This window comes from Schistocerca piceifrons, chromosome 9, assembly GCF_021461385.2.
Source record: "Schistocerca piceifrons isolate TAMUIC-IGC-003096 chromosome 9, iqSchPice1.1, whole genome shotgun sequence".
Lineage (NCBI taxonomy): Eukaryota > Metazoa > Arthropoda > Insecta > Orthoptera > Acrididae > Schistocerca > Schistocerca piceifrons.
In genome coordinates, this window is record NC_060146.1 from 149,316,679 (window position 1) to 149,338,996 (window position 22,318).

Sequence of the window (22,318 nt, forward strand, 5' to 3'; positions counted from 1 at the left end):
CTTTGAGTTTTCTCACTGTATTCGTCTCTTGTTCTTCCTCTATTATTTTTACCCTTCACATATCCTTCCAGTTCTGAAATGGTGATACCTTGATGTCTCAGAACGTATCCTATCAAACAATCCCTTCTTTTAGTCAAGTTATGCCACAAGGTTCTTTTCTCCCCACATCTATTCAGTACTTCCACATTGGTTACATGACCTACCCACATAATCATCAGTGTTATACCCACATAATCATCAGTGTTATCCTTTAGAACCACATGTCAAGAGCTTCTAACATTTTCTTGTCTGAACTCTTTATCATCCATCCACATCTCATTTCCATACAAGGTTGCACTCCAGACAAATACCTTCTGAAAAGACCTCCTTACATTTAAATCTATATTTGTTGTCAACAAATTTCTCCCTTGAGAAATGCATGTCTCGCCATTACCAGTCTATATTTTATATTCTCTCTGTCTCAGCTATCATTAGTCATTTTACTGCCCAAACAGCAAAACTTACTACTTCAAGTGTCACATTTCCTAATTTAATTCCCTCAGAATCATCCGATTTCACTACATTCCATTATCCTAGTTTTGTTTTTGTTGATGTTCATCTTATATTCTCCTTTCTCAAGACACTGTCCATTCCATTCAACTGCTCTTCTTACAGAATTATAATGACACCAGTAATCCTCAAAGTCCCCGAGATGCTAGAGTTGGCGGTCATGTGCGTATGAGGTGAGCTTGCTTGTTTATATGAACGATGAAAGCTGTGACCAAAAGCTTTATGTAAGTGTCTTTTAATTGTGTCTGTATGGAACTTAATGTGTCTCCTTTAAGATAAACAGCAATCTGTCTTTTCCTACATTGTTGATATTCCAACCTGTAGTTTCCACTGTTTGATTAAACCTCAAAGTACTTATTTCTTCTCTCTGAACTTTAATTCTTTGTCCAATTTTTTCTTTTGTTTTCTTTACCAATTGCTCAATGTCCAAACTGAACAACATCATGGATAGGCAACAACCCTGTCTCACTTCCTTCTCAGCCACTGCTTACCCTTCATATCGCTCGACTCTTATAACTACTTTTGGCTCCTGTACAAGTTGTATAAAAAAATTGCCTCTCACTCCCTGTATCTTACTCCTGCTACAATAATAATTTCAAATGCTATGTTGCAATTGACATTGTCAAAAGCTTCCTCCACATCTACAAAAGTTATAAACATTGATTTGCCTTTCCTTAACCCATCTTCTAAGTACAACTTAGCAGTGATAGATTCTGATGACAGATATTTCAGATTTCTCAGATACACTCAATAAGAAAACTTCCCTTACAATCACATAGATTGGCAGGAAACTATAGAGATTACCAAAATGTATTTACTGACTAATAATGCCAGCAATGTATAACTTACCAACACCTAACATCTGGAACTTTGAGTTAGTGAAACATTTTAATGGTATGGAACTTTGTTCATCTTTTCTGAATCTCTGTTCTGCAAATTAATAAAATTCTTTTTGATATTATCAAAAAGCCAAGAGGAAATATTTTCCTTTTGTAATTTTTGTTGTTGTGAGTAGCATGTTGAGAGAGGGATAGACTTTGATATCTTTTTCAGGTTTCATTATTTCCAATCCTTTTTATTCAAATTATTTATCCAGTGAGTGGGCTTATTTCCTCTAAGTTAACTAATTGTAGTTTTTGTCTCATGAGTAGGTTTAATTTTGTGTGGTCAAGCTAAAGCTTAGATGAATTTTTCTTGTCCACAAATTCTGAAGAACATTTATCCTCTAATTATAAATCTCATTTCAACTAATATTTCAATTTTCTCAGTCATAAGATGAAGTCTTGCAACAATATAAAAATAAATAAAAAAATAAAAAATAAATAATTTGAAATAAATTAATAAATCAATCAAATTTATACATTAATAAATAAATTAAATATAAATAAATAAAATAAATAAATTGATAAGTTAATTACAATACATAAGCTAAACAAAAGCATCTACACAAATAAATAACAACTGATTCACAAACAATCATGTGCACAGTTTAACAAAAACTGGAGTGCTGATCTTTCAGCCAAGATAATTGGAAAATTAAAACTATTGGAATGCAGTGTCTGCTTTTGAAGAATAAGAGATTACTGTTACAATATTTGAAGCACATAAAATTTGTTTCATAATACTACAAAGCATCAGTGACACAACTGCAAACATGTGATTAAGCTGTACACACACAGTTATGCAGGCTTAGACATCTACTTTGCCAAAAGGTAGAAAAAAAAATATACGTATAATCACATTAAGACCACAAGATCAAAATTTAGCCATATTCCAAAATGGTTGGGTGCTCATGATTTAATTGTTACAAAAAAAAAATTTTATTGCTTTCTGTATTGCTGAGCACTTATCCCACAGAAATATTGTGACAGCTTTTTCAAGATTCCATGTTTCATTCCAAAGCCCCATCAAGTTTAAATTAATGTTCTTTTTTATGTTTCAAAGGACTTGCACTTTATATATTAAAATAATGGTCTTCAGAAAAAACAGTATTACATGTCTGACGGAAGAAATTGTGATATTTCTTAAGCAGCTTCATTTTCTTCCTCAGGTGGTTCACCAGGAAGTAGGGATGTAGGTGGCTTCATGGTGGTAGTCATGTTAAGCATGGACATTGCTGTGGTGAACTTGGATACTTCACAGTTACGGCCAGTGAATCCCTCGGCACATATGCAGCGGTAGTTTCCATCTTCCTCTGTCAGGCTGATACATGTTGCACCATTTTCACACAGATCTTCATTTTGTTCACAGTATGTGAGCTCTAAAAGGAGAGAGAATCAACCTTTCAGGACACTTTGAAGTGACAAAGTTAATGTTGATAAATAAAGGCTCTTAAAGAAAAACAAAAGTTCCAGTTACTTTCTAATCACAATTCGTACAGAAAGTAAGTTAAATTGGGATGAGTCTTACAAAACTTTATATCCATGTTAAAATTTACTTCCTACAGTACATACTGCATTAATCATGGGAAATGGAGAAATATACTAAATTTAATAGCTCCATTGCTATAATGCTACTACTAGCATAAATACTGCTTTCTTCTTTTTTACTCTCTTCAATACATAATACATATATATGAGGTAGACTGAGATCTCAAAATTCTTATCAAAGTGTCTTCAGTGTAATGAAATGTGCGTATGACCTATTTTGGCGAGGAGTCCCCTAGTGGGGAATTTAGCCACCTGGCAAAAGTCTTTTTATCTGGAGCCACTTCGATGACTTGCATGTTGATGATGATGATGAGGACAATACAACACTCAAGTCCCCGAGCAGAGAAAATCTCTGACCTGGCCGGGAATTGAACCTGGGCCCTTCATATGGCTTCAGCCATGCTGAGCGCTCAGCTTCAGAAGAGGGCTTTTGGTAAAAGAAGAGGTAGAGGAAGGGAGAGAGAGAAGGGATGGGGTGGGGATAGAGAGAGAGATTAGTAGATGATATAAAATGTAGACAAACTATAACAAGAAAAACATTTCTGGAAAAAAGGAATTTGTTAACATAAAACACAAATTTAATTGTTACTAAGTGTTTTCTGAAGATATTTATATGAAGGCATACCCTTATATAAAAGTAAAATGTTGACAACAAGCAGTTCAGTCCCAAGGGAATAGGAGCTTTTGAAATGTGGTGCTGCATAAGAATGCTGAAGATTATACAGGTAGATTAACAAGTCAGGAAACAGTGAATCAAATTAAGGAAGAAAGAAATTTGTGGCATGACTTGATTACAACTGATTATGATGATGAACCAAGGACATGTCAATTTCATTGTGGAGGGAAGTGTAGGCTATAAAAATTGTAGGACATTAGGACTCAAATACAATCAGCAGGTTTGAATGGATGTATGTTGCTGTGGTTATACAGAAATTAACAGGATTGTGCAGTATACACTAGCATGGTGATCTGCATCAATCCAGTCGTCTGACTAAAGAAGGCTCAAGCCACATAGTTTGCAGCCTGCTGACAACAGTATAAGTAGTTCGTGTAGAATGATTTTATTTTTAAAAATATTCAAAATTTACTATTTCTGAAAATCATGCACATTTAAAATTCTGACCTCACTAAAATTTCTGTTTTAGGATTGATGTACCTGTTTCAAATGCCCTCATTGCTATCTTTTCTCCTATATGTTCTAGAGATGGTGTGGTCATGAGAATATCTTTATTGAAAATTATTGTTGTCATAAGAATTCAGGGATGCTTGAATCATCAAATATAATCCTTTTGAAATCTGGTGTTATTACCTTGTAGTCCAAACTCTTCTGTTTCCAAAAGTGTATACTTTTGCTAAAATAAGTTGTAGGTTAATGAAATATTTCAGTCATAAAATTTCAATTTCCAGAAAAGTCTTGTAGTGTTTTGCAAAATCATGGATATAATCCACGTTTGGAATATTGCTATATGAAATAGAAACCATCATTTAGACAAGCAGTAGTCAACCTGGTCCCTGCTGCCCATTAGTGGGTAGATGATAGGGGTTTTACAAACATGTTCATAGGTTTTCATAAAGTTTTGAGGAAGTGTAATTGGTAAGTTCTACTTTATAAATAACCTTTACTCAGGAACCAGGGGATGGTTTGAAAATTTTATGACACTGATACAAGAGTGAATAGTAGATAAAACAAGTTGACTACTACTGATTCAGACCATTCTAAGGATATGTAATCCACTGCTAAAGAACATTTGGTAACTTCATTATCTAATGCATATTTGTATAAATTCTCATTCATGTTGTTTATGTTACATTTGAAAAAGTAATGACTCTATATTTTAAAATTTTGTGAACCCGACCTACATGCATATTTACAGGCTGTCAATGAAATAAAACTGTCATAACGTCTGAATGGTTTGAATTATGATGTTCAAGCTGCATGGTTGACTAGATGTCATGTTGGGAATTAGTAAGCGCATTGTTGTTTGGCTTAGTGATAAAGCGCTCTTTCATCTGGATGGGTTCATCAATAATCAAAATTGGCGTATTTGGGGAACTGAGAACCCGTATTTCATGATCAAGAAGATGGCAATTTGACTACTGAATGGTACGTGAAGGTTTTGGAAGACGATCTCATCTCTATAATACAAAGTATCAGCACTACCAACAGAGATGTCCAGTCGAGCAGTGAGATCCCCATCCTTCTTGGTATTCCATAATTGGAAGTAACAACTTTAAACATGACACAATCCCTAAGACAACATTCAGCTGCCTCAAACATTTTCCTATCAGAGCACCTGGATTCTAGAAATATCTCCGAGCACTGCCATTACGTAAATCCACACACATGGGAATCTGCCAACTCCACATTCACATACATTTCCATTGTACTGTACCAGAAACAAGGTCTGTGATGGGTACCAGTAAGTAGTTGAATGCTGCCTAAGTACGTAATGATCACTTAAACAGTTAGTGCTATGTGTAAGGAAGTCAAGGAAGTGAGTCACAAATCAACACAAGCAGTGATGGCAGTCACATGTCACATTACCTTCACTGATGTAGAATACCAAACTCTGACAGTGGAACTAAAAGTTACAACTTTATCAGTTACAGTCAAGAATACATTCTGAGCATATTGCATAGGAAAGCGTTTCGTGTTGTATGCTTCTATGTCTTGTGCCTGTGTGTTTTATTTGATTAATATATTGTGAAGAATTGTAGAAAATGAGCAAAATCATAGTTCCTTCTTTAAACCATCACATAAACATCAAACTGACAAATATTGAAATAAGTGACCACAGAATTGAAAAGTAACTGAAATCAATTAATGGAGAAAAGGTGACTGGACCTGAAGGGGTATCAGTACTTGCTCATCTTCTAGCTGCAGTGCATCATAGGTCACTGAAGGAGCAAATGATTGCTAGTGATTGAAAACAATGCAAATTATTCCCATTTTAATAAGGACTGCTGAACAGACAGGCAAAACTATAGGCCTACACCTCTGACATTGTGCTCTAGCAGAATTTTGAAACATGTTTTGTGCTCATGCATTAAGACACTTTTGGAGACCAAAAATCTCCTCTGAAGGAATCTCCATGAGTTCTGAAAACAATGATCAAGTGAAATCCAGCTGCTCTGTTCATCCACAAAGCTCAGATTCTGGTGCCCAGGTTGATGGCTTGATCCTTGTCTACAGGAAGGCATCTGATACAGTTGTGCACCACTTCTTCCACCTACTGAACAACATATAAGTGTACAGAATATTTGACCAACTGTGTGATTGCACTGGGAAGTTTCTAGCAAACAGAACACAGCATGTCGTTCTCAAGGAGAAAAATCTTCAGACATAAAAGTAACTTTGGATGTACACCAAGGGACAGTTATAGCACCTTTTCACAATAAAAATAAAGGACCTAAACGATAACAACAAAAGTTCCATAAGGTTTTTCAAAGAGGATGCTGTATTATACAGAGAGGTTGCAACATTAGAAAGTTGTACGAAACTCAGGGAGACCTCAGATCAGGGTCCATCATTATGGTAAGCGGCAATATATCCTTTTCATAGTATTGTCAATATTACTCCTGCACTTTCCTTTATTTGATCTTGTGGTGAATATGAAAGGCCTGAATGAAAAGTTACAATGGTTGGAATTTTAATAGTGGCAACTATTTATTTACTACTAATACAAAATTGGTACCTGTTTCAAAGTTTCATTACTTTTCAATGTAATTACCAGAATTGTGTGGAAGCTGCAGCATACCTCTATCAGTGCCAGTTGTGTTGGTGGTTCCAATGGACTAGTCTAATGCTTAATGAATCTCTGTACCATAACAATTTTGAAGGACATTCCCCAAAGTGTTTCCTTCATTTTACGAATCAAGTGAAAGTCACATGGACATAAGTTTGGATAGTATGGCACATGGTACAGTGCTTCACAGTCCCATCAACTGAACAAATCTGACACACTTTGTGTTGTATGTGCCCAAGCATTGTCCTGCAAAATAGTGGGTAGGTTCCACAGAAAGTGTCGCTACTTGTTTCTCAAAACTGTTCAAAGGCTGTGATCCAAAAAGAACAGTAATACAGTTCATTGACAGTCTGATGAGACTGACAGTAGAATTAACTAGCCAGTTAGGTACAGATCATAGAAGAAAAACACTGTTGGATCACAGAATCATAAACAATGACTCAATCACTGTGCTTCGTCACTAATTATGGGAAGAATGATGAGGAGAAATTTATAACAAGGACAATGTTAATGGAAAATTTAGCTTTTTCGTAAAGTTATTCATATAGCAATTTGGGTCTTGTTTTTCCATAAAACAAATAAAGGCAATATTGTACAAAAGTATGGATATGGGATGATTAACTCATGAGGTTAAGGTATCTTGTACTAAGAAGAGAAAGATCTACATAATTCAGAGAACAAGCAGCATTCAAGATTGAAAACACCATTACCACCAGTGTTGCCAAATCCTCCACTGTCATAAAAGATTTAAAACTCATATACATGGCTCCAAACCTAGAACACTCCAAGGTTAAGGCAAAAACTATTTGGAACTTTATTAACACAAACATAAATATTGATCAAATGAAACTGATCCTCTATGAAATAGCTCTGGAAGGAAAGGTGACACTTTCAAATCATTGGCCACCAGATTAAACTCACAATGGCTGAAGCACTGCTACCAGTAATGAACAAACATATGTGGATGTGATGGATTTACATGTGCAGACACAGCATGAACCACCAAAGAATGTAAGTTTCAAAAGTACAACACCTAAGGATGTACAGAATTCATCATAAATTAGTAATTTTGATGGCTGTGATGGTGTTTGTAGCACAATATTAAAATCTTGTGCTGACTTAATAGTATTACCATTGAGCTATATTTCTAATCAGGCAATACCTCGGGGCATATTTCTGACAGACTTGAATATGGTGTAGTAACACCCACCTACACCATTAAAGTTAGCAAACCACCTCTTCTTACAAACACAAACCACTCCTTCCAGTCTTTTGAGAAATGGCTGTGAGGTGATCTTTCATTGAATACAGACTTATTTAAGTGATCAGAACTTGTTAACTGCTCCTCAGTTAGGCTTCCGTGAAAGTTTCTCCACACAGAGAGTGATACAAAATATCAAAAATGAAGTACTAGCAGAGCTAAACAAGAAAAAATATCCTGCTGGTATATTCCACAACCTTGCCAAAGCCTTTGATTTTTTGGATCAGAAAATTCTACTAATGAAACTAAAAGTCTTAAAGCCTCAATGGCATCCTTTTTGATGGGTGGAATCTTACTTCCCTAACAGAAAGCAGAGGGTCTCAGTAACACATTGTACCTAAGGCATGAAAATAGTCTCAGGATGGGGGTACACAGCCTGTAGAGTACCGCAAATATCAGTACTGGGCCAATTTGTTTCTAACATTCATAAATGATCTCTCAGTGAGTTTTAAAGGGCAGCTCGAAAACTGTTATGTTTGTTGATGGCACAAGCCTGCTAATCATGGGTCCAAATGCAATCCCAGCAGACGCAGTTATTTTTTTTTTTTTTTTTAATTTTTGTGGGAAAATCTAAAAACTGTAGTCTGCTTGTAGCTGCTAATCCTTGTTTGTTGTGGAATGAATATTCAATTGGTTTTGTGATAATGACTCACAGCTTGAGATTAAATGTGACTACATTACATTAAGCCATTAAATCAATATTATCTCTCAGCATTCTATAAGGCACATATCCCAACACCATCAAATGCAATGGATGTTGCAGAATCCATCAATAACCTTAGATAATTACAGGTCATCACTGATGGACATTCTAGTTTGTACCTGTGTTGAACTTCTAATAGTATTTCGAAAAACAGCCATCCCATTAATGATGAAGAAATAACAAAATGTGCAGATGTAGCTGCCAGTGTGTCATAGATGACCCATAATTGTCAAAGATTATTGATTAATCTTTCAACAGGCATTGCATTTGATGATGCCAGGATATGTGCCTTATAGAATGTTGGTACATTATATTGTTTAATGGCTTAATGTAATCCAGCCAAATTTATCCTGAAGGTGCAATTCATTATTGTGCAACTGGTTGTACCTTGAGTCCACAGTAAACAAAGATTAGCAGCTACAAGTGGATTCTGCAATATTTTGAAGATTTTACCATGAAAATTTTTAAGAAATGTTTTAAGTATGCAGAGATTAAGCTGCAGTTGCCCACATGGGAAACTTATATGTTCCAACAGACAAAGCTCAGATGACAGGTGAACGGAGTTTCACAGTTAACTGCATAGATCTTAAGCCCACAAAGACACATAATATCCAGTTTTAAACAAGCAATAATGACCATCTAGCACCAGGAGTAGACATTAACAGTTGTACAAAGAATGAATCACTGCATGTAAAATTCCTTGGGAACCCAGTTGCATAACAAGGTAACGTGAAGCCAACACATAGAGAAACTAATCAAGAAACTTAGTTCAGCGTATTACACCCTTAAAACAGCTCTCATAGCATGGACCTCAAGACAAGACTGTTGGATTATTTTGCATTATTCAGTTCCTGTTGCCTTATGGGATTGTCTTCTGTGGCAGTGCACCTAAAGTAAATAAAGTGTTTGTTCAGAAGAAGTCAGCAGTAAGAACAGGGTATAAAGCCTAAACAGAGCAAGCTGGAGCCTCCCACTTGACTCAGTACCACACCTATGCTTCTTTTCAAAAATATGATCATATGTGGTGTCAAGTGGAATTTGTGAGTGGATTGAGGATTTTTTGGTAGAGAGGATGCAACATGTTATCTTGGATGGATGGTCACCCTCATATGTAGAAGTAACTACAGGCATGTCCCAGGGAAGTGTGTTGGTATCCTTCCTGTTCATGTTGTACATTAATGACCTTGCAGACAACATTAATAGTAAAATAAGGCTTTTTGCAGATGGTGCAGTTATCTATAATGAAGTACTATCTGAAAGAAGCTGCATAAATATTCAGTCAGATATTGATATGATTTCAAAGTGGTGCAGAGATTGGCAGCTTGCTTTAAATGTTCAGAAATATACAATTTTGCACTTCGCAAAACAAGAAATCGTAGTCTCCTATGACTATAATAGCAATGAGTCACTGTTAGAATGGACCAACTCACACAAATACCTGGGTGTAACACTGTGTAGGGATACAAAATGGGATGATCACATAGGTTCAGTCATTGGTAAAGCAGGTGGTAGGCTTCAGTTTATTGGTATAATACTGGGGGAATGCAATCAATCTACAAAGGAAATTGCTTACAAGCACTTATGTGACCAGTTCGAAAATATTGCTCAAGTGTATGAGATCCATATCAGTTGGACTAACAGGGGATACTGAACATACACAGAGAAGGACAGTGCGAATGGTCACAGGTTCCACGGGAGAGTGTCACAAATATACTGAAGGAACTTAACTGGAAGGTTCTTGAAGATAGACATAAACTATACCAAGAAAGTCTATTAACAAAGTTTCAAGAACTGGCTTTAAATTATTACTCTATGAATATACTACAACCCCTATGTATCGCTCGCAGACGGATCATGAAGATAAGATTTTGATAATTACTGCGTGCACAGAGGCATTGAAACAATTATTCTTCCCGAGCTCCATACATGAATGGAAGAGGAAGAAACCCTAATAACTGGTACAATGGGATGTACACTGTGCCATGAACCTCACAGTGGTTTATTAGGTATAGATGTGGATGTACACACTACTAATACCTAATTTTTTAACTTTTCATTTGAGTACAATATCTAGAAAATACTTGTGTAGTACAAACTGTATTTATCAAAACTTTAATCAAGCTTTGCCTTACTCAAACATATTATTCAGGATTTTCTGTTCAATACCCTGATTTCATTAATGCACCTTATTTTGTGTTAATTGCAAGTTATTATTACAGTATGAGACAGGGAATTCTAATTGAGCTAATCACTCAAGTTGGGCATGTTGACAACACAAGTACAAGAAGTACTGGCATTCTGACCTTGGAGTAATGTATTTTAACTTCTGCAAAACTAATTAACTTCAGAAATAGTTGTAACCAAGGTTCGGATACAACCAAAATTACTTTCACCATTTGCACCATTAATTCTGTTAGACTGTTACCACTATATTTTAGTTGCCAAAATTTCACTATCTAATTAAACTGTCAGTTAAGAATTTGATGAAATTTACACAACTGATTATAACTGCAAAGATGGCATCAGTATTCACACACAGGTAATTCCTAGCACAGGTTTATAATATGGTTCAATGATCTTTTGTATTTCCCTGAATTACTATATACACACTGAGATGAAAAAAAAAAAAAAAAGATGCACCACAAAGAACTTGTCCAAATGGAACAGGAATCAGTAGAAGTTTGTAAATGTACAGAAAAACAAATGATTATAATTTCAGAAATATTAGATGATTTATTCAAGAGAAAGAGTTTCACAAATCAAGTACGTCAAGAACATTGGTGCACCTCTGGCCTTATGCGAGCAATTATTTGGCTTGGCATTACTTGACAGAGCTGTTGGATGTCTTCATGAGGAACACCACGCAAAATTTTGTCCAACTGGCATGTTAGATAATCAAAATACCAAGATAGTTGGAGGGCAATGCCCATAACGCTGGAAACATTATCAATTGTAGAGAGATCTGGCAACCCTGCAGGCCAATGTAGATTTTGGCAAGCATGAACACAAGCATATGCAGGTGAGCATTATCTTGGTGAAATGTAAGCCCAAGATTGCTTGCCTTGAAGGTCAACAAAATGGAGTGGAAGCATGAGCATTTGCATCTCCTACTTATTTACTGTGTGATGTGTCTATGTACACGTGATTCCATTTTATTGGATTTGAAGGATGCTGCATATCTGCCAAGGTAATCTTCTGCCAATTTATACAGATATGCATATTTCCCATATACTTAACAATTTCTGTATCATTAAGTAATTTCTTAAATTTTGTTTGAGTGTGTTTTGGACTTTTAGTACATTAGACATTGGCGTGCACATGGGGTTTTTTTAGGCTAGGCAGTAGTGCGAGGTGTCCTGATGAACACTCACCAGTCGATGTGCAGGCAGGGAAACCAGGACGCGCTCAGTGTAAAGACACTTCAGCTATCAAGATATTAGCAGTAAATTTTCAGAGTGTTCAGAATAAAGTTGCTGAATTTACTGCCCTCCGGGAAGCATGTGGCACGCAAATTATTCTCAGGACTGAGACCTGGCTGAACCCTGAGATAGGAAGTTCTGAAATATTTAGTGAAGGTTGGAACGTGTATCAGAAAGACAGATTAGACACCGTAGGAGGTGGTGCCTTCATTGCAATTGACAAAAATATTGTGTCTACTGAGGTTGAAGTAGAGTGTAATTGTGAAGTTATCTGGACATGTTTAACAGGGCTAGGAGAAATAAAGTTAATTGTTGGGTATATTACTGGCCACCAGGTTCCACCATGACAGTTCTAGAATCATTCAAAAGGAGTCTACACTCTGTATCGCAGAAGTACCCAGATCATGCTATATTAGTCGGAGGCGACTTCAACCTACCTAGTATAGACTGGGATGTCTATGGATTCATTACAGGTGGTACAGACAAGCCGTCGTGTGAATTACTTTTGAACACATTATCCGAAAACTATCTTGAGCAGCTAAATCGACAGCCAATGCATAATGGAAATATTTTAGATCTGGTAGCCACAAACAGACCAGACCTTATCGACGGTGTCAGTGTTGAGACAGGGATTAGTGATCATGATGTTGTCATTACGATTATAGTTATGAAAGTTAAAAAGTTGGTCAAGAAGGCTAGAAAGAGCAGATAAGCAGTTGTTAGCATCCCACTTAGTAAATGAATAGACTTCACATACTTCCGGTACGATGGACATGGAAGAATTATGGGCAAATTTTAAACACATTATAAATCACGCATTGGAGAAGTATGAGCCGAAAAAGTGGGTTATGGACAGAAAAGACCCACTGTGGTTTAACAGCGCAATTCAGAGAACGCTCAGGAAGCAAAGACAGTTGCACTCGTGGTACAAGAAAAGTCAGGAGAATGAGGACAGGCAAAAGTTAATAGAGATTTGTGCTGCTGTAAAAGGAGTGATGCGCGAAGCATACAACCACTACCACAGTCATACCTTAGCAAAAGATCTAGCTGAAAACCCAAGGAAATTCTGGTTTTACATAAAACTGGTAAGCGGGTCAAAGGCTTCCATCCAGTCACTCAATGATCAGTCTGGCCTGGCAACGGAAGAAAGCAAAATGAAAGCTGAAATTTTAAATTTAGCATTTGAGAAATCTTTCACGCAGGAGGATCATACAAAAATACCACCGTTTGAATCTCGTACAGATTCCCATATGGAGGACATAGTGATAGACATCCCTGGGGTTGTGAAGCAGCTGAATGGCTTGGAAATAAGTAAATCGCCAGGTCCTGATGGGATTCCAGTTCAGTTTTACATAGAGTACTCTACTGCATTGGCTCCTTACTTAGCTTGCATTTATCGCGAATCTCTTGTTCAATGTAAAGTCCCAAGCGACTGGAAAAAAGCACAGGTGATGCCTGTATATAAGAAGGGTAGAAGGACAGATCCTCAAAATTACAGACTAATATCATTAACATCGGTTTGTTGCAGGATTCTCGAACATATTCTCAGTTCGAATATAATGAATTTCCTCAAGATACAGAAGTTGCTGTCCATGCATCAGCACGGCTTTAGAAAGCATCACTCCTGTGAAATGCAACTCACCCTTTTTTCACATGATATCTTGCAAACCATGGATGAAGGGTATCAGAAGGATGCCATATTCCTAGACTTCTGGAAAGCATTTGACTCGGTGCCCCACTGCAGACTCCTAACTAAGGTCCAAGCACATGGGATTGGTTCCCAAGTATGTGAGTCGCTCGAAGACTTCTTAAGTAATAGAACCCAGTACGTTGTCCTCGATGGCGAGTGTTCATCAGAGGTGAGGGTATCGTCTGGAGTGTCCCAGGGAAGTGTGGTAGGCCCACTGTTGTTTTCTATCTACATAAATGATCTTTTGGATAGGGTGGATAGCAATGTGCGGCTGTTTGCGGATGATGCTGTGGTGTACGGGAAAGTATCGTCGTTGAGTGACTGTAGGAGGATACAAGATGACTTGGACAGGATTTGTGATTGGTGTAAAGAATGGTAGCTAACTCTAAATATAGATGAATGTAAATTAATGCAGAAAGAATAGGAAAAAGAATCCCGCAATGTTTGGATACTCCATTAATAGTGTAGCGCTTGACACAGTCATGTCGATTAAATATTTGGGAGTAACATTGCAGAGCGATATGAAGTGGGACAAGCATGTAATGGCAGTTGTGGGAAAGGCGGATAGTCATCTCCGTTCATTGGTAGAATTTTGGCAAGATGTGGTTCATCTGTAAAGGAGACTGCTTATAAAACACTAATACAACCTATTCTTGAGTGCTGCTCAAGCGTTTGGGATCCCTATCAGGTCGGATTGAGGGAGGACATAGAAGCCATTCAGAGGCGGGCGGCTAGATTTGTTACTGGTAGGTTTGATCATCACACGAGTGTTATGGAAATGCTTCAGGAACTCGGGTGGGTATCTCTGGAGGAAAGGAGGTGTTCTTTTCGTGAATAGCTGCTGAGGAAATTTAGAGAACCAGCATTTGAGGCTGACAGCAGTACAATTTTACTGCTGCCAACTTATATTTCGTGGAAAGACCACAAAGATAAGATAAGAGAGACTAGGGCTCATACCATCCGCCATGCACTGTATGGTGGATTGCAGAGTATGTATGTAGATGTAGATGTGTTTACTGGCTTCTGACCATTTTATCAGCCATATTCTAATTTATTTTACTCTTATCTCACAAGTCACAGCACCATGTTTCTCAAATTTCGACAATGGTAATTTTCTCAAACATTTGTATGCACAGCATTCTACATACATAACACCATATTTTGTCAGTCAAATGTTTCGTTTTTTCTTGCTAGTCCGGTTTTGCTAAATTGGGGTTATGCCATTTATATGAGAGGTTGTAATTTTCTTGTAGGCCAATTTGAAGATTCCTTGTATAAGGTGGAATGTGTCTTTGGAAGATCAATAAAATAAAAAACTCCAGTTTTGCAACAACGACTGTTTGTTCTTGCAATTTGGAGTCTTGTTAGTTGAATTTATGCAACAGGGGCCAACAATAAATGCAGCTGCTTACTGCACTACCATGACTAAACTTTGACGTACAATACAGAGTAATCGACGTGGCCTTCTGATGCATGGAATTTTGTTGTTGCTTGACAGTGCTGAATCCCATTGTGCCATTCGTGCCCAAAATCTTTTCAGATTTTTTGGATGGGAGCAGATTGTCAGCTGGCTGGAGTGGCCGAGCAGTTCTGGCGCTACAGTTTGGAACCGCGCAACCGCAGGTTCGAATCCTGCCTCGGGCATGGATGTGTGTGATGTCCTTAGGTTAGTTAGGTTTAAGTAGTTCCAAGTTCTAGGGGACTGATGACCTCAGAAGTTAAGTCCCATAGTGCTCAGAGCCATTTGAACAGACTGTCCACCAACCATACAGTCCAGACTTTGTGCCAAGCGATTTTCACTCATTCATTGCCTAAAGAAGTTTCTACATGGCAAGTGCTTTGCAAAAGGTGATAATGTGAAAAAGAAGTTAAAGACAAGTTACCTTCACAGGCAGCAGACATCTATGATTTAAGGTACAAAAGCTTAAGGAGTGTTATGTCAAATGTTTAAACAAACATGGAAACTACGTAGAAAAATAGAGAAACATGTACGAAATTAAATAAAAACAGTTTTTTGAAAAAATCTGTGACGCTGTATGTTTTATACGAAATTGCTCCTTACTTTCCAAATAACTGTCATAACTTTTACTTACCTTGGTCACACAACATTCCTCCCCATCCGGGTTCACAGTTGCACTCCCACGGACGGCGACAGGATCCGTGGACACAGCCAGGGTACGGGTGGCACTGGTCACACCTGTCGCCCATCCAGCCAGTCTTACACCTGGGAAGGAGATGGGCTTGAATTAGAGGGTGAGCTGGGCTAGTGTTTGGCACTAGACATGGCTGGACGGCACTCTTCAGATTAGGTAAAACATAGCAAGGTGGAATAATCCTACTTGATTTGGCACCACTCCCAACATGAATACTATTTTTTCTTTCCTTATTTCTTTTGTGTACCTGATATCCACTGCCCACCCAACCTACACAACATCCTGGTCCATTCCTATACCACTACCACTCCCTTCTCCTTGTCACAGGGGTCATATCCCTGTGGAAGATCCATGTGCAAAACCTGCTTGGTTCACCCACTGAGTACAACCTAACACAGCCATATCACAGGTTTATCCTGTCCCCACCTGTGAAAACAGCTACGACACAGTTCAGCTCTGCATCAATTTCTGCTAAGCATTTTGCGTCGGCACGACCATCGACTGGCTGTCCACCAGAATGAATGGTTAATATCAAACTGTGGCTAAGAGCAGAGTTGGCCACTGGTGGTGTAGTACGCTGCTGGGCCCATCATGCTTGAGTTTGGCAGCTGCTTCACAACCTATGCCATCTGAATTCTGCCCTGCACCAGCATTTCTAAGCTGTGTAGCAGGGAGTTACCCTTGCAACACGTCCTTCATTGCTGTAACCTTCCTGGCTTCAATTAGTGCTAACCACCTACACTCATACCCTCTGCCCTGTAGTCTCTCCTGCCACTGTGTCATTATCATCGCAGACCTCATCGACTTCAGTACCTGTATGTTGCATTCTATCTTTTAGTGTAAGGGGGAACTGAGGAGTAAGAGAGCAAATGCATGCATGTATACAAAGGTGAGCTGCAAAGTAACACCTCAAAATTTTTTACGTGAAAACTCATAAAGCCTACTAAATAAAACAAACATTACTAACATTCTACATATTCATTCTTCATGTCTACATATTTGCAGCCCTGTGCTCCTGTAGTACGTAACATCCCAATGTGCAATATAACAATGTCCATGTGTGAGCAACACTGTGCTGTAATAGAATTTCGAACTGGAAGAGTTTGTCTACACACGGAGCACTCTCTCCTTCAGCAATTTGATTGCTTCTTCAGTTAAAACTTCCGGGCTGAGAGGCCGTGGTCGGTGTATAAAATTTCCACCTAATTGCTTGTTGTAAATATGTTTGTAAGCCTTCTAATACTATTTTTATTAACTTCTTTGCCTGGTCCAGTTGGCTACATCCATTCTCTCAGGTATCTGAACTTGTTCTCCTTGATTATTGGGTGTGTTGAACTCCACCCTCTGTCACATTCATCACTTTTATCTTTCCATGTGATATTTTCAGGCCTGTTTTCTGAACTATCTCATGTAGCTTTTGCAGCATCATATTTTCCTGGTCTTCTGTTCCTCTTAGCATCACTGTATCATCTATGAATACATTCAGATTGTCCTTTTTGGAACTCAATTTTATGTTTCTTGTTCTCACTATTCGCAGATTATTTTTGTAAAAGATAGCACTGGCTAGAACCTGTTGACCTGTCTCACTCCCATCTCTATCTCAAAAGTTTCTGATACTTCCTCATGGAAGGTTATTTTAGGTTTTTGTAAGGGTCTTCTCAATCAGTTCTTTGACTTTGTAATCTGTGTTGCATTCCTCTAATTCTCTCATATTTTACTTAAAGTATTTTGTTTCTGTTTCAGGAAATAGGAAAGAATTTCAGGTTATTTCTTTAACCTACTGTCAGTATTTGAAAATCTGTTAAAGAGTGAAATGACAGGTGTTCTTTCTCCCCCCTTATCATCACATATAAAATATTTTGTTCCCTAATTATATTTTATGAATTGACACACCATTCTAATAATTACTTTCACTGATTGTGTAAGAATTTTTTGTTGATGAACTAGTGTTAGTAAAAAAAAGAGCACTTACAATCTGAGGTACTGATTCATGTTTTCTTTCTTGTATTGCATCTTACCTGCATTCTCCAGGTTTTCTGCAATAGCCTCTCTCCTTATGGCAGGTCTCAGCACAGATGGCTGCAAGAACAATATTTACTTAGTAAATCATGTAAAGCTGCTATTATGTCAAAGTAGCAAAGTTATGGTCATTCATTATGCTGTTTGTCTAACACAATTAAAGGGTCTGTTATTGTGTAAATGTTTCCAACATTCATCAGCTTATAACTTTTAAACCAATTTACAATAGCAACTATGAAGGAAGTGCACAACATGTTACTGTATACTCAGTGTACCATGTGAGTGGTTACTCACAAAGAACAGACGTGAGACCAGATGTGCCAGATGTGACTGCTTGTTGTAAATGTGTTGCACAAGCTTGTAGACCTATTCCACTTTCCTAATCCCATTTATATTTTTATTAAGTTTGAAATATTGGCTGGCTACATAAAAAGTATTGCTAATTACAGGGGTTCAGCAGTAATAACTAATTTTTACATTCTTATACACCATTCAGCACTTCATATTAAACATTATGGTCAGGCGATCTTGTCAGTTAGATCCTGTACACTCTATTATCACAGAATTCTTAATAAACCTAGTCATGCATTTTGCCTAGGCACTAGACTGTTTCTTATTTATATGTTGTATATTATAGGCCTTACTTTCTATCCTAAGATGGACCACGTATTCTATGTAGAAATATACTTCTCCATTGACACTGTGTTGAATTGTAATCATCAATAAACCTCCTCATGCCCTGTTCTGTAAAGAAGTGAACTCCAATGTGTCAAAGTGTAAAAGAGCTTCAAACATCTGATTACTTTACAAATGAGTTAATGTCTTAAATATTTGACATTAAACAGGCAAGTAAGTAATTTTCAAAAATATCTGAAATCATGTTTAAAGTTTGTTGGTAGTACGTGCTCCAGATAGGCATAGTCTGGCTGATCTGCACTCAGTTTTAAGCAAAAGCTATTTTCTCACAAGTCTCAATGTTTATTACATGATGTATCATGAACTGTGTGTTGTACAATGACTTAATTTTGTACATACGTTCAGTGGTATATGTAGATACTGTTTGCACTATGTGTTGCGAATAGAGTAGGTCATAAAGAAGTAATAAATTAAAGTATCATGGTTGATGAATGAACAACGAAAATGTCATAAGCAATAAACATTTTTCCTTTCATTATTTTGTGTGTGTGAGAGGGGGGGGGGGGGGGGGGGGAGCATCAGCAAGAAAGAAAAAGTTTCATAAGCACGAATTCATGTGTAAAGTATTCTCAGATGCTGAGGGTGAATATGGTCTGGGTGTTTTGTGCTCCATGAGTTACACTGCCCCAAGTCATACAGTTTCTAACTGCAACACTTGTCTTACTGTGTTAAATTTTTCGCATAAGATTACACCTCTGAATGAGAAGATTATGGCAGTGTTTTAAACATTTAAATTTGCTCAAAAATTAAATGAAATGCTAAAAATCAAATTTTTCTTGCCACTGAAAGCCATTAGGTTGGTAACATGCAACTGGGACTTTGCACCATGAACCAGGTTACCCATTTAGTAATACAGAAGCTGCAGCTAGAAATGAAGTGGAACATTATTATTAGTCCTACTATCAGTATTGCTACTGCTACTACCACTACTGAGGTGTGTGCAACTCACGCGTCTGGCACAGCAGACCGGTCCACCCCGCGTGGCAGCGGCACTCCAGTGGGCGTGCGCAGGCGCCGTGCTGGCAGCCGGGCAGCGGCTGGCACTCGTGGCACGTCTCACCCGCCCAGCCCAGCCGACACCGGCACTCGCCCGGCGCCTCGCAGTAGCCCCGGGTCGCGTGGCAGTCCTTCCGGCAGATTGCTGCGGGACACCGATACCACAGCATTACATTAACTGCAGTACTAAACTCCACGCACACACACACACACACACACACACACACACACCTCCCTCTATTATATTTATATTACATTCACTCACATGAAATCAGTGGTGATGAATTGAATGAACTGCAACATTATGACATGATTTAAGTGAACTAGATCCAGCAAATGTTAAACTCCAGTGCAATGAATAAGTTAAGAGTAATGGAAATTATGCTGACCAGGGCCAACCCTGGATCCTATACTTATCAGTGATTAATACCCCAGTCTGCCACAAAATTTTCATTTGTCAAGACATACAAGGTGGGTTCCATAAGTACTGAGAACAAATTTATGTAAAAAAACATTTATTGAACACTCGCATATAATTATTCGAAATATATCGAAATAGCTCTCTCCCATATTGATAAAGTTCTGGAAGTGGTTTTCCTGGCCCTAGAGGGCACCCTGGAAGGCCTCCTCTTCGATCTCCTTTAGAGCCTGTGTAGCGTGAGTCTGTACATTTTCAATAGTGTACCTCTGTTCCCTTTAAGGCCCACTTATTAGCAAGGAAACAAAAATAAGGGGGAGACAGTCAGGGCTGTAGAGAAGATGGGGAAGCAGAAGGGTGTGGGTTCTGGCCAGAAATTAACTGACAACAAAGATGCTATGGGTTGATGTATTGTCATTATCCAATTTCCACTCATCCTTGATGTCACTTCGGCTGCAGACAATCCTCCTTTTCAGTCTTTTAAGCATTTTCAGTAGAGAACTACATTCATAGCAGTCCTGGTAGGTATGGATTCAGGTGAATAATGCCTCCGGAGTCAAAGAAGCCAATGAGCATGGTTTTCATACTGGACTTGCTCATGCATGGGATGCAGCAATGCTGGAATGTGCCACTCCTCAGAAGTTTTTGTCCCCAAGTCATATTCATAAATCCATGGTTCATCACCAGTGAAAGCTAAGTTTAAAAAAATTAGTATCTTTTTAACACACTCCCAAGAGTTCTTAGCACCAAAACACTCACATCTCATTTGGTCAAGGCTTTTGGGTCCAATTTGGTTCATATATTTTTCATGTTCAAGTCTTCAGCTAGAATGAGATAAACTGATATTTGGCCTTTTTTAGAGTTTCTGCTATCCATTAAAGGCTTTACAGTCAGTTAGAATTCAAAGTCATACACATATGTCACATTTCTGTGGATTCAGAAGATTGATGGATCTCACTGCAAGGTTCATTAGTGAAGTCCTCTTCATCCTCAATGAATCACTTGTGCCATCAAAGAACTTGTCAATTTGTCAAGAAATCACTCCCAACAGCCTGTTGAATTAATGGAAACGTTTCACTGGCAGACTCCTTAAGTTTATAGTAAAACTTGATCATGTAACATTGCTTCACAGAATGATTCATTGTGCCATGTTATGTCACTACACAATGGGGTTCACAAGAATTCACATCCCGACCCTCCAGTAGGAGGTGATGGATATTGAGTGCATTTTGAAGTTAACACTCTCCCCTACTTAACCCAGCAGGTTAGAACGTGTTGTGGTGTATTGTTGTCAGGAAAAATTTGGTCGCATTACTTATGGACCCCTCCTTGTAAAGTCCACTACGAGTTCAGAATTTCTCAACAGTTTTCACTGATAAGATTTCATCTCATTGCATCTTCATTTACTACATCTCCACTGACTCCAATCATTTCATTTCAGTGAATTCAATTCAGCTGTGTTACACACATGTAGCGACAGTCCATTCATGCAGTGTTGCTATTCTGTTCCACATACCCAGGGAGAGAACTTCCATTTTAGTGTTCAGAGATCGTAGGAGGAAAACATCACTGGCAATGGAAGTTTAAATCAGGTTTACAGGTGTGATCAAACCAGTAACAACTGTAACAGTTAAGGCCATTGTCTGTGGTAAATAGGTCAGGTCTGCTTTCTGCTGTGTCATAAATTTTCATTAAACATGGCATATTCCATGCAGTAGGGAATGGTTGTGAGCAGAACATAGGCCAGTGTAGTGATGGTGGTGAGAACAGTTGTTGAAAGAGGCATTAAGGGTCCATATTATGTGAGCCTATTTGCGGTCCATTAAAGATGAACTACATCCCACATGAGAGATGCATATGATGTTCTGTATACCTGTGACTTGAGATAAAAATTGATCCCAAAGACAAATTGTAAGATATTTTTTGTAAGAATTGCAGGATTTCAGGAGAGGCATACACTAGTCACTATGCACTTTTTTTAAGACAGATTCAGGAACTGAAGGAGAGAATCCCAACATAGGCTACAAAGAGGAAACTGTCATTATTCTCCTGTTGTTGGTAACTGATGAATCATTAATAATCATGTATGCCTACAAAGTTCAGTTAATAGAGTTATATCTATTTGGCAACTTGTGTCAAAAGTATGTGCATATGCTCAGATATGGAGAAACATGTGGTAAAATGACACATCACACCAAAAATGCCAATCTCTATCAGGTTAGGCTCATGTCAAGATGCG

The 22,318-nt window shown here is 37.9% G+C and overlaps 1 protein-coding gene across 1 annotated transcript in view; it reads right to left on the minus strand.

Moving 5' to 3' along the window:
• Positions 1 to 2,085: 2,085 nt before the first annotated feature.
• The window catches only part of LOC124717275 (delta-like protein 1), a 93,496-nt gene continuing 73,263 nt past the window's right edge, over positions 2,086 to 22,318 (minus strand). The window contains exons 4-7 of the mRNA XM_047244089.1: positions 19,615 to 19,806; positions 17,969 to 18,029; positions 15,891 to 16,021; positions 2,086 to 2,809 (exon numbers count right to left, since the gene is read on the minus strand). Coding sequence (XP_047100045.1) covers positions 2,574 to 2,809; positions 15,891 to 16,021; positions 17,969 to 18,029; positions 19,615 to 19,806 — 620 coding nt within the window. The 3' untranslated portion in view covers positions 2,086 to 2,573. The remainder of the gene's footprint in view (positions 2,810 to 15,890; positions 16,022 to 17,968; positions 18,030 to 19,614; positions 19,807 to 22,318) is intronic.